The sequence below is a fragment of the Megalobrama amblycephala genome, linkage group LG2 (genome assembly GCF_018812025.1).
Source record: "Megalobrama amblycephala isolate DHTTF-2021 linkage group LG2, ASM1881202v1, whole genome shotgun sequence".
Lineage (NCBI taxonomy): Eukaryota > Metazoa > Chordata > Actinopteri > Cypriniformes > Xenocyprididae > Megalobrama > Megalobrama amblycephala.
In genome coordinates this window covers 7,033,261-7,045,717 of record NC_063045.1, presented here as the reverse complement: position 1 = coordinate 7,045,717, position 12,457 = coordinate 7,033,261, and the positions used below count along the sequence as shown (strand labels likewise).

The window sequence follows — 12,457 nt, the reverse complement described above, 5'->3', positions numbered from 1 at the left end:
TTTATAATAAGAGCGACCTGGTGGATTTCCGCGGGAAATTCGAGCATGCAGTCATTCGTCTTTGCATCATTACGTCAGTCCGTAAAACAGAAAAAAGGAGTCCAGGCAAGTTGGTTTTATCATGTGAGGATGCTGCTTGTAGCGGATCATTTATAGTCTGTTCTCACAGCAGCTGGAATAATTAAATGTCAATCTGACACTGACAATCATCAGTGACTGGAGATTCACCCGTAGTCAAAAAGCAAAAGACTTTGGACTGTTGAGTGGCTACAGGAATTGAAATCTACAGGTAATGCTAATAAACACTAAATACACCGCCATGTAATGCTGATGTTGTTAACATTAACAATTTGAGAACAATGTATAACAGTAATAATAATTTGCACGGTTTGGCATGATCCGAGCTAAGCGATCGTTAGATTTAATCATCATTGGCAGCGCGATTTACTGTAGGCATAATGCTTTTTTCCTCAGTTGGTCAGAACAAAAGTGGCAGAAATGTTACTTACTTGTTCAGCTTATATTTTCCAGTGAAATTCTTATATTGGTCATACTTTCAAGACGTAGAATCTGTGATTCTGAAGTACAGTATCCACACCGGTGCGGTGATTGACAGCAAACATTAGATTCATCCGCGCTGAGCCGTGCCGAGGCACAACCCACGTAACGATAACTATTCCGCATATGACTGCAATCGCATGCTTCAAACAGAGATGGCGACAAAGAGGAAAAATGGTGGACTGCAGCTTTAAACAATATAAAAAAACTGTAATTATTCCAAACTAATGGTATTGACTACATTGATTCTGAATCCCAAAATTTCCATCCAGCGCCCAGCCGCCTCCAGCATATTCCCACCCAACCACGGGCAGCTATAACGTCCAGCCCGCCCCTGGAGTTGCCCATACGGTGACGGCATCTTACCCTGCGGCCACCGCCCAACCGGCACGTCCCGCAGTGACCGCCCCCTACCCCACCTACCAGCCCCATCCCACCCCCAACTACGGCTACCGCCAGCCTGAAACGCCCCCACAGCCAACAACCACCCCTCAAACCTACCAGGTGTTGACTGAACCGGTTGGTGTTTTCCTGACTTTTCTTATATTAATAATGCGCCCCATTTGTCTAAATTTGGCGTTGTTGTGATTCATTTCTGTATGACTTGATTCTACAGGAGAATTATACTTACGGCCGACCGCCGTCGGTCAGCAGCTACGAGAACAAGCAGTACTTTCAAACGAGCATCGCACCTGCGCAGCGAACCGCAACGGAGGCCTACTTCCAGACAGGTGAGTCTGATTCTTCTTTGAATATTAGCAAATGTTTAGAAATAACATCAATAGCCAAGTGCGTAAACCGACTTATTAAAGGTGCAATATGTAAGATTTATGTCCGCTAGAGGTCGCTAGAGGCCTATTTTATTTTATTATGACTCAGTCGCCGGCGCTGCTTCCGCTTTTCCGGTCATGAGTATGAGGTAACACAGCTCTGTTTATCATATTAGATACATTTGAGTGTGTTGAAAATGATGCTATAACGTTACTCTGTGCGTTCACTCGGCGGCTGCTGTGAGACACTGTTGCACACTGCAGTTAGATCGATTTTACAATATCATATTAAATGCTGGATGGCTTGTGTTGATAAATGGCATGCAATTAATTTTAAAACGTATTGTATGATGGAGAAAATGCTGTATTACTGTTACTAAAAATAAAGCAGCATCTGATTATGCTATGTTAGCTACTTCACAAAATAGTGTTTTTCTCTGAGGCATGGTAAAGCATGGTACTCGCAAAAAATCAAGAAAATTAGACTAAACGTGTTGAGCTATATAACAATAATTAGTTTATAACAATAAACAGTTGTTCCCTTGTCTATTAAAACATGTAATATATTAAAGCGTCTTTGGTGTTTCCATGTTTTCTACAAAATAAAACCGGAAACCGAGGGTAACGCGGGTATGACGCAATTGACAGGCGACTCCTCACACGTCCCGGAGCCTTGTGGAGGTTAAAATTGCAATTTTCTCACGATTTACAAATAGTTGGAAACATTTGGGATATTGTAAGTACTCAAGTGAACAAAATATATAACACTGGCCTAGTGGTTTTTGGATATTTTACTGCAAAATATTACATATTGCACCTTTAAAGTTGAAGTTATGTGTTTTCAAAGACCATCTGTGTTAAGGTTATTATGAAAGTTTAGTTTAGACATGTTGAGCTTTGGAACTCATGCGGGTGATGCAGATTCGAGTATGGTATGCAACATTCCCATTCACAAAAACGCTCAGTATTTCTATAAAGTACATTTGAAGATAAATTTCAGGATCTATTTTGACTTATAGATTGATAAATTCAGTTGTTATTTTGGGGGGGTTATGCGTTTTTATTTTTATACAAATAACAGTGAAATATTATATATAATGGTCAAAGTTGCATGTTGTCGCCCAGCCCCAATCAAAATGTTTGTAATATGCAACAATTTTGATGGTGTTATAAATTAAACCAATGTCGTGGCTATTGTATTGATTTTAACGCACCTTTTTGATCTGAAGATCATTCAGTTGGCAAGTTTGATCTAATTCATTGGTTTACATTTAAAAATTTAAATGAAATGTTTCCTATGTGTCATTTTATCAGATGAAAGCATTTTAGTCTGTTTATATCAGTGTTGTTATTGTTTACTACAACTAAAACTATTACAAATCCTTTGTTAATTGAAATAAAGCTAAAATAAAATATTTAAATATTAGAGAATTAGAAATGTTGCCTTGACAGTTAACTGAAATAAATTAAGTTCGAATAGATACATAACTAAAATTATTAAAACTAAAATAAAAATAAATTAAAGTTAAATAGAAATGTTTAAAAATCAATCTGACAAAAAACAAACAACAAAATTAATAAAAATTTAATGGCAAACTTGGAATAAAATTAAATGAAACCTAAATAGAATAATGTAGATAAATAAATAAATAAAATAATAAAAATTACAAAAAATCTAAAATTTAAATTAAAATGCAAACAGAAAATATATAAAAAAAAAAGATAATTAAAAAAATATTAGTAGACACTGTAATAGTATATAAATAATATAAAAATATATAAATAATATAAATATGGTGTAGGCCTATATGTGATTTATTGTTGCTTATGTATTGTTATAGTGCCACATATAGATGAAAATAATTAAATATTTGCATTTGTTCGTGAGAAACCAACCAAATTTTGCGTCTTGAATTAAACATTCCGAATCTACAGTACTGTGCAAAAGTCTTAGGCACGTCAGTATTTTCACCCCCCAAAAAGGTTTTAAGCCAGTTATTTATATCTTTTGCTTTAGTGTGTCAATAGGAAATAGTTCTTCTGGATTTGGTTTGTCTCAGTTTCATCTGTTTCTTCATGTAATCACAGATGGATTTGATGATGGTGAGCTCTGATCTCCATGTGGAGCACCGGCTGTTATCAGTCTTATTGTGTATTCAAAAATCTTATTACAATTAATGGCAAAATGAATGTTTGGAAATGTGAACGGATATTTCCTATTGACACACTACAGCAAAAGATATAAATAACTGGCTTAAAACCTTTTTGGGGGGTGAAAATACTGACGTGCCTAAGACTTTTGCACAGTACTGTACTTCGCTGATTGGTTGAAATGATGCATAATGTTAAAAAGCTTAAACTCATCTAAGCTATTTCAGAGCAATCAAAACTTGATGACATGCAAAACAATATATGGTTTTCACTTTTGGTTTGGTTTTCATTGTTTAGGTGTCACTGATACCATCTCTGCCTTTTCAGGGCTGAAAAGTGGCTACAGCCCCGTGAGCACAGTGTACAGTCAGCCGCCTGTTCAAAGACAGGTCGCGGCTCTCAAACCCCCTCCCGCCGCGAGCTCGGTGTCCTCGAGCTACACCATCTACCCCACCTCCACCAGCGTACAGCAAACTCCAGCCCCTATATCCACTTACACCCACAGTTCTTCCTTCAACTCCACAGCTGCTACGTCCTACTCCGGTACGGCAGCGTCTGATTCACATTCACATGCCACAAATAGCCACCGGCTATCGTCTAACGGTGTCGCTTTCTTTGTTGCTACAGCCGGTCTCAGCTATTCCAGCTATGAGTCTAGCGGTTACACGTCCGCGCCGTCGTACTTCCAGCCGACGCAGTTGGCGCCTCCGCAGGCGCAGCCTCAGCCTCCTCTGCAGCAGCCGCAACAGCCGCCGCCACCTCCGCCGCAGCAGACGCAACAACCTCCCAAACAGCTCGCCAACTCCTCCTGGAGCAACACCGCGGTCACCAGCCCGGCCGTCAACGCGTACAAGAAGCCCATTTTCCACCAGAACAAGATCCAGAAGCCCAAAGGCCCGCCTAAACAGCCGCAGCTGCACTACTGCGATATCTGCAAGATAAGCTGCGCCGGTCCGCAGGTGAGCGGTTACCTGAATCCAACATTTTCAAATGTGATAACTAGTGCCCTAAGAAATCCGTTTTATTTTTATTCCAACTAAATTTTTCTGGATTCAATTTTTAATAGTTAAATTAATATTTTGGTAATAAAAAGCATTAAATTAATCGAATTAATTGTATGTCTAATTAATTGAAATTATGAAACTTATACAATTTAAAAACAAAACTTACATATTTAGGGCCTGATAAAATCTTTTATTTTTTCCCCAAATTCCTTTTATTTTTCTGTTCACATTCATTTTAATGGTTAAATTACATTTTGGTAATCAAAAAGCATGTCTAATTAATTGAAATCATGAAAATTAAACAACAAAGTTTAACAACAATTTATTAAAACTTTAACACCAATTAAATTTTTTAAGTCCCTATGGTATCCATTTAAATTTTTCCACCAAATTTTTCCCATATTCTTTTTGCTCTAATTTTTCTGGATTTCATTTTAATGGTTTAATTAAATTGTAATAATCAAAAAGCATGTCTAATCAGTTGAATTCATAAAACGTTTTGCAATTTAGTAATTAATTACTTTTTTTTTAAACAATGATAGAGCCCTAAGATTTCTTTTTTTTTTCATGAATTCTGTGTTTTAATATTTCTGGATTTAAGATTCAATACAAATGTATTATCGATGGCAATCAAACAAAGGCATAAACATTAACAGTTTAATCTGATAAAACAGTCATTGTTATTTTTGGCAACAGAGGTTTACTGTTAAAATGAAAACATGAAAGAAATATTGCGTGATATTCCTTAATCTTTTTAATTTAATTTATTTCTGTTGTAATATTTTTCTGTAACAATTTAAATTTAAACCGAACTTTTATTTTGGTAGATTGTGGTGAAGAGCTTTGAGTTTGTGTGTGTCTGTTTTTCTCAAATGAAATAGTGAAATGCTGCTGAAGTGACTCTCTCTCTAGTCCATATCACCATTTGTTTCATTATACAGCCCTAATTTTGATTTATTCTTCCATTATTTGCCAAATTCCATGACATTCCAAGACATTCCACTGTAAATTCCATTTTTATGCCTGGATTCCGCCGTTCCGTCTGTGTTTTCTGCAAAAGTAGGAGTTGCAGTAAACTTACTCCTTCCTTGACATTGGTTCCTGTGCTCTCCTGCAGACGTATCGAGAACATCTGGAAGGACAGAAGCACAAGAAGAAAGAGGCGGCTCAGAAGAGCGGGAGTCAGGTGACCAATGGCCCTCGTGGCGTCCAGACGCAGTTGCGCTGTGAGTTGTGCGACGTCTCGTGCACCGGCGCCGATGCTTATGCCGCGCACATTCGGGGATCCAAGCACCAGAAGGTGAGTTGAGTATTACGACGGCTAACCTTGACATATGAAATAGTAGTCAGAAGACCCCTGTGGTGAAAATCAAGTTTTTAATGTTGTTTATATGTCTATGTGATGTTTTTAAATATGCTTTAAGACAAACCATGTGCAAATTCAGAAGTCAGCACCATTGTTGAGTATTTTCTGTTTAAAACTGCAGTGAAAAAAAACCTGTAGTTTGAAATCGCAGGTGTTTGTGATGTCACAAACTACCTTGTAACAAATCACGTCAACGTGCTGACGGGCATATCATTGACCATGGAAATTAAGCCTCAAAAGAAGGTTATCCCAGTATATTTTTCTGCTGATATGAAAAATGGTGTAGATTTAGCAATATGGTGGGTGTATGATGAAAATGATGATGTTATGATGAACTACATGCCCTCCTTTGCCGGCGTTCTGAGAAGTTCAAAGCATTTCGAATGATACTGATTGTTAGAAGACAGCTGTCTGACTCACAAACGGGAACATGGTTTGTGTAACATTAGCAACACATTATTAGCTGTTTGATAATGTAGTCAAGCAAAAGGCTAATCATAGTAATTGCCGGTATGTGTCCGATGTTGTAAAGAGCGATACCATTGTGCAGCGTTTACCTCAGTAAGTTGACCGAGTGGATCTCTGAGCTGGTGTGAGTGAGTGGAGGCGGGGCTTATTAGCATATTCATTGATCTGTGTATATTAAATGAGGCAAGGGTGTAGAGTTACATTCAAGCTATTTTAAGGCAGGAATACATTTTTTCACAGGAAAAATGTTTAAATATGTCATTTTGGTGATCAGAGATGAGTTTTAAGGGATAAAATGATTGAATACAGGGGAACTTTAAAATCTTATTAAATTGAGCCTTTAAAATAAATTTTGCATATGTGTTTTTTTGTTTATTATGTATGAGATAATGAGAACAAAATCATTTATATGCCAAAAAGATAAAATTCTGATGCTTGTAATGTAAATCAGTGAGATCTTTATCACAGTATAGCAGAATAGTTGCATAAAATGCATATAAATATCAATATCTGCCAATAATATGTCTTAGTAAGATGCTTAGTTTTATGATCAAAGCTCTGTAGTTTTAAAACATATAATGCAATGCAATACAATGATGATTGAGAGATGAACAAATAAACCTTCCTCAAAAGCCTGACTTGATACTCACATTTGAACATGATTTTTCTACAAAATAATGAATGGGTTAGCAATTGAACCTAAGTTGCTTCAGTCCAGGAAGTCCTTGTCTTTTGTACATTTTGTACACAAACCACGAGCTGAAGGTGGATGCTTGTGCTATTATTATTATTATTATTATTATTATTATTATTATTATTATTATTAAATTAAAAAGTATGAGCTATCAATCAGACGACAGAAGGCATGTAATAGATTTTGATCATGTTGCTAACTTAGAGATTTGCATATCAAATAAGGTTAATTATGCCATTTCTCTTCTCAAGCTTTTGAACATGTTTTGTTGGCGTCCTTGACGAATGCTCTCAAACCTTTCCTCAGGTGGTGAAGTTGCACACCAAACTTGGCAAACCCATCCCTTCCACGGAGCCCGTTTTCGTGAGCTCCGCCTCCGCTGCCACGACGATGACTACTAGTAAAACGGCGGCGACGACAGCCACTCCCACCCCTGCATCGGTGGCGCAGAAGATGCCAGCGGCGGCTCCTTCCAAACCCGTGTCCGCTCCTGTGAAAAAACCCACCGCTGCTAAAGTTGCCATTATCGGTGAGTGGCCTTGTTCGTGAAATGTGAGGAGAACGAATTTCTGTCTATCATTCGTAATACAATTCGGAATCTGTTTTTTAAAAGAAATGATTTTACGATTTGTTTGCACACAATTCTCGCAATTGCGAATAAATTTATTTTATTAATGATTTTTGATAACGAATGATGACGCAGAAATTTAGTCTCAGTTGAGATGACTATTTTACGTATTTTCATAAGAAATTTTTGCAGTTGTTTTCTGAATGATTTTTATCATATGCAACATTTACCTCTGAGGTCATGTGAATGTATTAAATTCATTTGCAGTTGTGAATCTTTACATAAGAATGATTTCACAAATTCATTACCCAAAACATGTTTTTGGATCAGTTTCTGCATGAATGATTTAAACAAATGTCACATTTTTGATGCTTTACATAAGTTTCATGATTCAAACAGAAAGTGTACTAAACTTTCCATTATCGGTGAGCAACCTTATCTGGCCTCCTTTGTTAAACGTAATGTGGGTAAACTATCCTTGCATACATTTTTGAATAGAATTTGAATTTTTGCAGTCATGCAAAATGCAACAATTTAAGCAAGATTTGTTTTACAACTGATGCACACTATAATTTTTTCAACTTTTGTGACAGTTTCTTTAATAAATATTGGTAAGACATCACAATCAGGTCTCATTTGTTAATAATTACAGTGTTAGTTAACTTGAACAATGAATAACATTACTACATTATTTATTAATGTTAGCGAATGTTAATTTTAAACATTTACGAATGCATCATTGATGTTGTATGTTTTACCATTACCGTATTTTCAGGACAAATTTTCATTGTTCAGAGAGAAAAAAAACAAGTCACTTTGGTCAAATTTTACATTACTTTCAGAAATAAAAAAAACATGTACAAACATTATAAATGCTATACATCTGTATTTATACTTATATTCTGGAAAATATGGTAATTCATTAATATGAACTAACAAACAACTTTTTTTCCCCCAGTGTAGCGATGATGTTTTTTTCTTTTTTTCACTTTGCCTTAATTTCACCTTCACCACAATCAGAGTTCACACTGATCACAGATAAGGATAATATTTCCTCTTTAATGCATTTCTCTCAAACCCTGAGATATGAAAATAGATGCTTTACATCCTGTATTGCCGAAGAAGCATCTATTTATACACATTCAGTCGTCATGTTGCCGTAATTTGTCTTTCAGAATGAGACATGGCATTAACACAGAAGCCTTGCTCAATATTTCTGCTTTAGAGAGTTGTGATATTTATTCCACATAATGTTACTCAGTAGGTTATGAGGTAAGTGATTGAGGTAGTAGTCATATGACAACTTGCACTCAAGAACTAAGTTTAAGATTTATGTACACAACATGCACATTTCAGTTGCTTGGTTACTTTATAGTGTACAAAATTATTTTTCATAGTTGTAACTAAAACAAAGTAGTATATTTCACAAGAAAATACTTGTTCAGTCTTTACAGTACTGTTAATACAGAAAGCTTTTTATGTGTTTTGGTCGTTCATTTACAGGACAGCAGTGTTTTGGGGGCCCAAAAACGCAAAGTTTTGAAAATTATACCGGTATCGTCTCCGTGAAAACTACAAAAATGTAAATTTGTGAAAGCGGTGACGTCATGCGCATGTGTATCACATGTTCAGTCTATAAGCGTGTAGTGCCTCTTTACAAAGTGACATCGCCATCAACTGGCCTGACAGCAGAATACAGCGTTTTTAGTTATTTTTGCAGAAAAACATTTCTGTTTTTTGTACCTCATGTAAATGTACCCTAAATCAATGCATTACTTGACGTTTCTTTGTAATTAATTGTGAAATTTACTAGCAATTTCTCCAATTTATGAACAGTCCCGTTTCGGAAACATGAACGTAAATGAAGTAAATCAGAAATAAATTCCCCAAAATCCATTTCCCTTCAGGCAGTAGAGCATCCACAGCAGCTCCGGTAAAGATGGACGAGGTGAAGCCGTCCGTGGTCAAGACGGACCCTTCGAGTGATGATGAGGACGGTGACGGTGCAGGAGCTCAAGGAGACATTCAGCCTGTGGGACACGATTATGTAGAGGAGGTGAGACCGTTCAGTCAAACTCTGAAATATTTCACTGGCCACGTATTGTATGGAGTTTGAGGCTGTCCTTCACACTTTGGTTAGATTAAAACCATCTCTGGCCCTGTTTACACCTGGTATTAAGATGCGTTTTGGTCGATCGGATCACAAGTAGACGAGGGAGACGTTCCCGTTTCCACCTGGTCTCTTTAGTCCACTTTCAACCACTTCTGTCCTGATTTCTTCAAGCTGAGGGTCTTTGGGTTGGTAAATGTAAGGGTTTTTTCAGATCTTTCGATCTAATGGACAAAATAAGCTCGCGCAATATACATATGAATGTGAAAAGAGATGACAGAAAAACAAACAAAGAGCAGCAGCTTTCGTTTCTGCTCTGACAGCCGCGAGACCAGCTGTGTGTTTTAAATCAGGAATGGTTAGAGAACATTGTGCTTGGTACGTTTTTCATCGTCAAACCGAACTTGGGTCTTCAGCTGACAAAGTTTAACTCCCTGAGGTCTAAAAACGCGCCGGCGCGTTTTGCAGGATTTTTTTCACATTGCAGCAAAACAGACTTAAAATACTCCGTCATTTCTTGTCATAGAGACATAAGTAATATATCAATTGAAACTATAGAATATCTTATTTTATTTGTGTACACTCAGAGTAAAAACACAATGTTGTGCTTTTTGTAACATAAAGAAAACTAACATGATGCGTGATCTCTCCTGTCCCTCTGAACGAAGTCCAATCTGATAGTTCTCAGAAAATGAACTGTAACTTATGACAAAAAAATGACACTCATGTCTAAAGAAATGTTGAAATGTCAGGTTTTAAATTGTGCAAGTCAAATCGAAAACAAACATTCTGTGTTTATGTAATCTGTATGAAAAGAGACACATGTCAGACCTCCGTGATTCAGCTCATTATCCGCAAATGCGGCCACGCCCACGGAGCCAGCGCTATTCAGAGGCAAATTCAGAGGCAATACTTTTATGCATTGTCTCAATCATTTATTTATTGTCTTGAAAAGTGTTTATTTGGATGTTAAAGCCATGGTTAGCGATCTCTAGAAGACATGCCGTTAGTTCCTGGTTCCTTTTCTTCTTTATATGAATTTGTGGCCTAAAGGTGTACATGGCGCCCTCCGGCTGCAAGTATGAATTGAAAACACAGTATCCAGCACTCATAGTGATGACAATAAATATTACTCCTCTGTATAGAAAATTGACATAAATATATAAGAATCCATCAATATTTCTCCAAATGTGCATGCTTTTAAGCTAAAAGCCTATATGAAATGCCATAGAGGTAACATAATTGTTCAGACTCTTTGCATCACAGAAATACATTATATTTTAAAGAATATAATAGAATACCATTATTTTAAATTGTAATAATATTTCACAGTATTGCTGTTTATGATGAGCTGAGACATTATTACAGAGGGTTTTTTTCACAGCCTACCTGACTGAAAGGCCTCATTAATATGCAAGTCATTTCAGGTCATTATTATGCGATTCTTTTGTCTTCTCAGGTGTAAATCACCCATTATTCATGATGATTCACGCCTCCACGCATACTGTTTCTTGACAAAAAGTGTCTTACAAAAACTAAATCTCTCTATTGTTTTATATGAAGGAGTAGGCAGCATAATTTTTACCTCATTCTGAAGCAAAAACTCTAGTCTACAACCTCCAATACACAGAAGTCTTGTGAACACAGATTTAATATACTTTTTTTGGCCTTATTTCAGTGACCGTTTTTTTTTTTTAATAACCACGCATAAACGTTATTCCTTCAAAAATACAAACATGTACATACATGTTCCTCACATATTATGGTAGCCTAGTTTGTGCTGAATACAGTGTAATGACACTTTTGCCATTTATATGTTTATGAACAACTGAAAAAAGCACAAATGTCAGGGCATGTCAAAACTTCTCCAAGCCCCAAATCAGCCTCAGACTCCAGAGGGTTAAATCCAGTCTGGCTAGCGTGCTTCCCATAATGTTTATGCATTAGGTCAGTAGGTGGAGAGTAGACGGTCTTTTGTGACTGTTTGAACACATTCGACCACATGAGCGTTTACGCTATGAAAACAATCCAGTCCAATGCGTTTTCGACAACCTCTGGAAGTGGTCAAAAGTGGACAAGCTCAAAAAGTTTTAGACCCCAATTACACCTGTATTTAGCATCTTCCTATTGTGATCTGTTCGACCATAATGCCAGGTGTAAACAGGACCTCTGGTGCGATTGCTCTGTTAGTGTGGTTCATTTGAATAAGTGTGAACGCTGCCATCCAAACCCTGTTGCGCACACAAACAAGTGGACCGAGACCACTGAAAAGATGGGTCTTAGTCCACTTTCAAACAAACTCTGGTGTGGTTCAACAGAAATATGAATGCAACACAGACCAAAGACATTGAAATGAACCGAAAACAGGACGTGATGTTGTGATGATTTTTTGGTCCAGACCAGAGGAACAAAGAGAACCAAACTACAAGTGTGAACACGCCCTAAATGAATCAGTCCAACTGGTTTGCAAATCAGATTTATTAGCGAAATAGTCTGAATCAAAAGGGTTTCCTCTAGTAAATGTGTTTGATGCTCAAGGCTAACTGGATATTTGTCACTCTGTTGAGGGCTTTAAGTGTTTAAATCATGCGTTTTCCCTCTTCAGGTTCGAAATGACGACGGTAAGGTGATTCGCTTCCACTGTAAACTGTGTGAATGCAGTTTCAACGATCCCAACGCTAAAGACATGCACCTAAAGGGACGGAGACACCGGCTGCAGTACAAGGTAAGATATTACCCAAAAAAAAAAAAAACATCATTACACGCCA

At 37.0% G+C, this 12,457-nt stretch overlaps 1 protein-coding gene across 2 annotated transcripts in view; it reads left to right on the top strand.

The window, feature by feature from the left end:
* The window catches only part of zfr2 (zinc finger RNA binding protein 2), a 36,745-nt gene that overhangs the window by 8,670 nt on the left and 15,618 nt on the right, over window positions 1–12,457 (top strand). Inside the window, exons 3-10 of one of the 2 annotated variants that reach the window (XM_048182319.1) lie at window positions 831–1,077; window positions 1,175–1,289; window positions 3,807–4,022; window positions 4,107–4,438; window positions 5,601–5,783; window positions 7,318–7,540; window positions 9,487–9,635; window positions 12,295–12,414. In XM_048182319.1, the coding sequence (XP_048038276.1) occupies window positions 831–1,077; window positions 1,175–1,289; window positions 3,807–4,022; window positions 4,107–4,438; window positions 5,601–5,783; window positions 7,318–7,540; window positions 9,487–9,635; window positions 12,295–12,414 (1,585 nt within the window). Of the gene's footprint in view, window positions 1–830; window positions 1,078–1,174; window positions 1,290–3,776; window positions 4,023–4,106; window positions 4,439–5,600; window positions 5,784–7,317; window positions 7,541–9,486; window positions 9,636–12,294; window positions 12,415–12,457 lie in introns of both variants that reach the window. The other variant, XM_048182316.1, reaches the window with a different exon arrangement.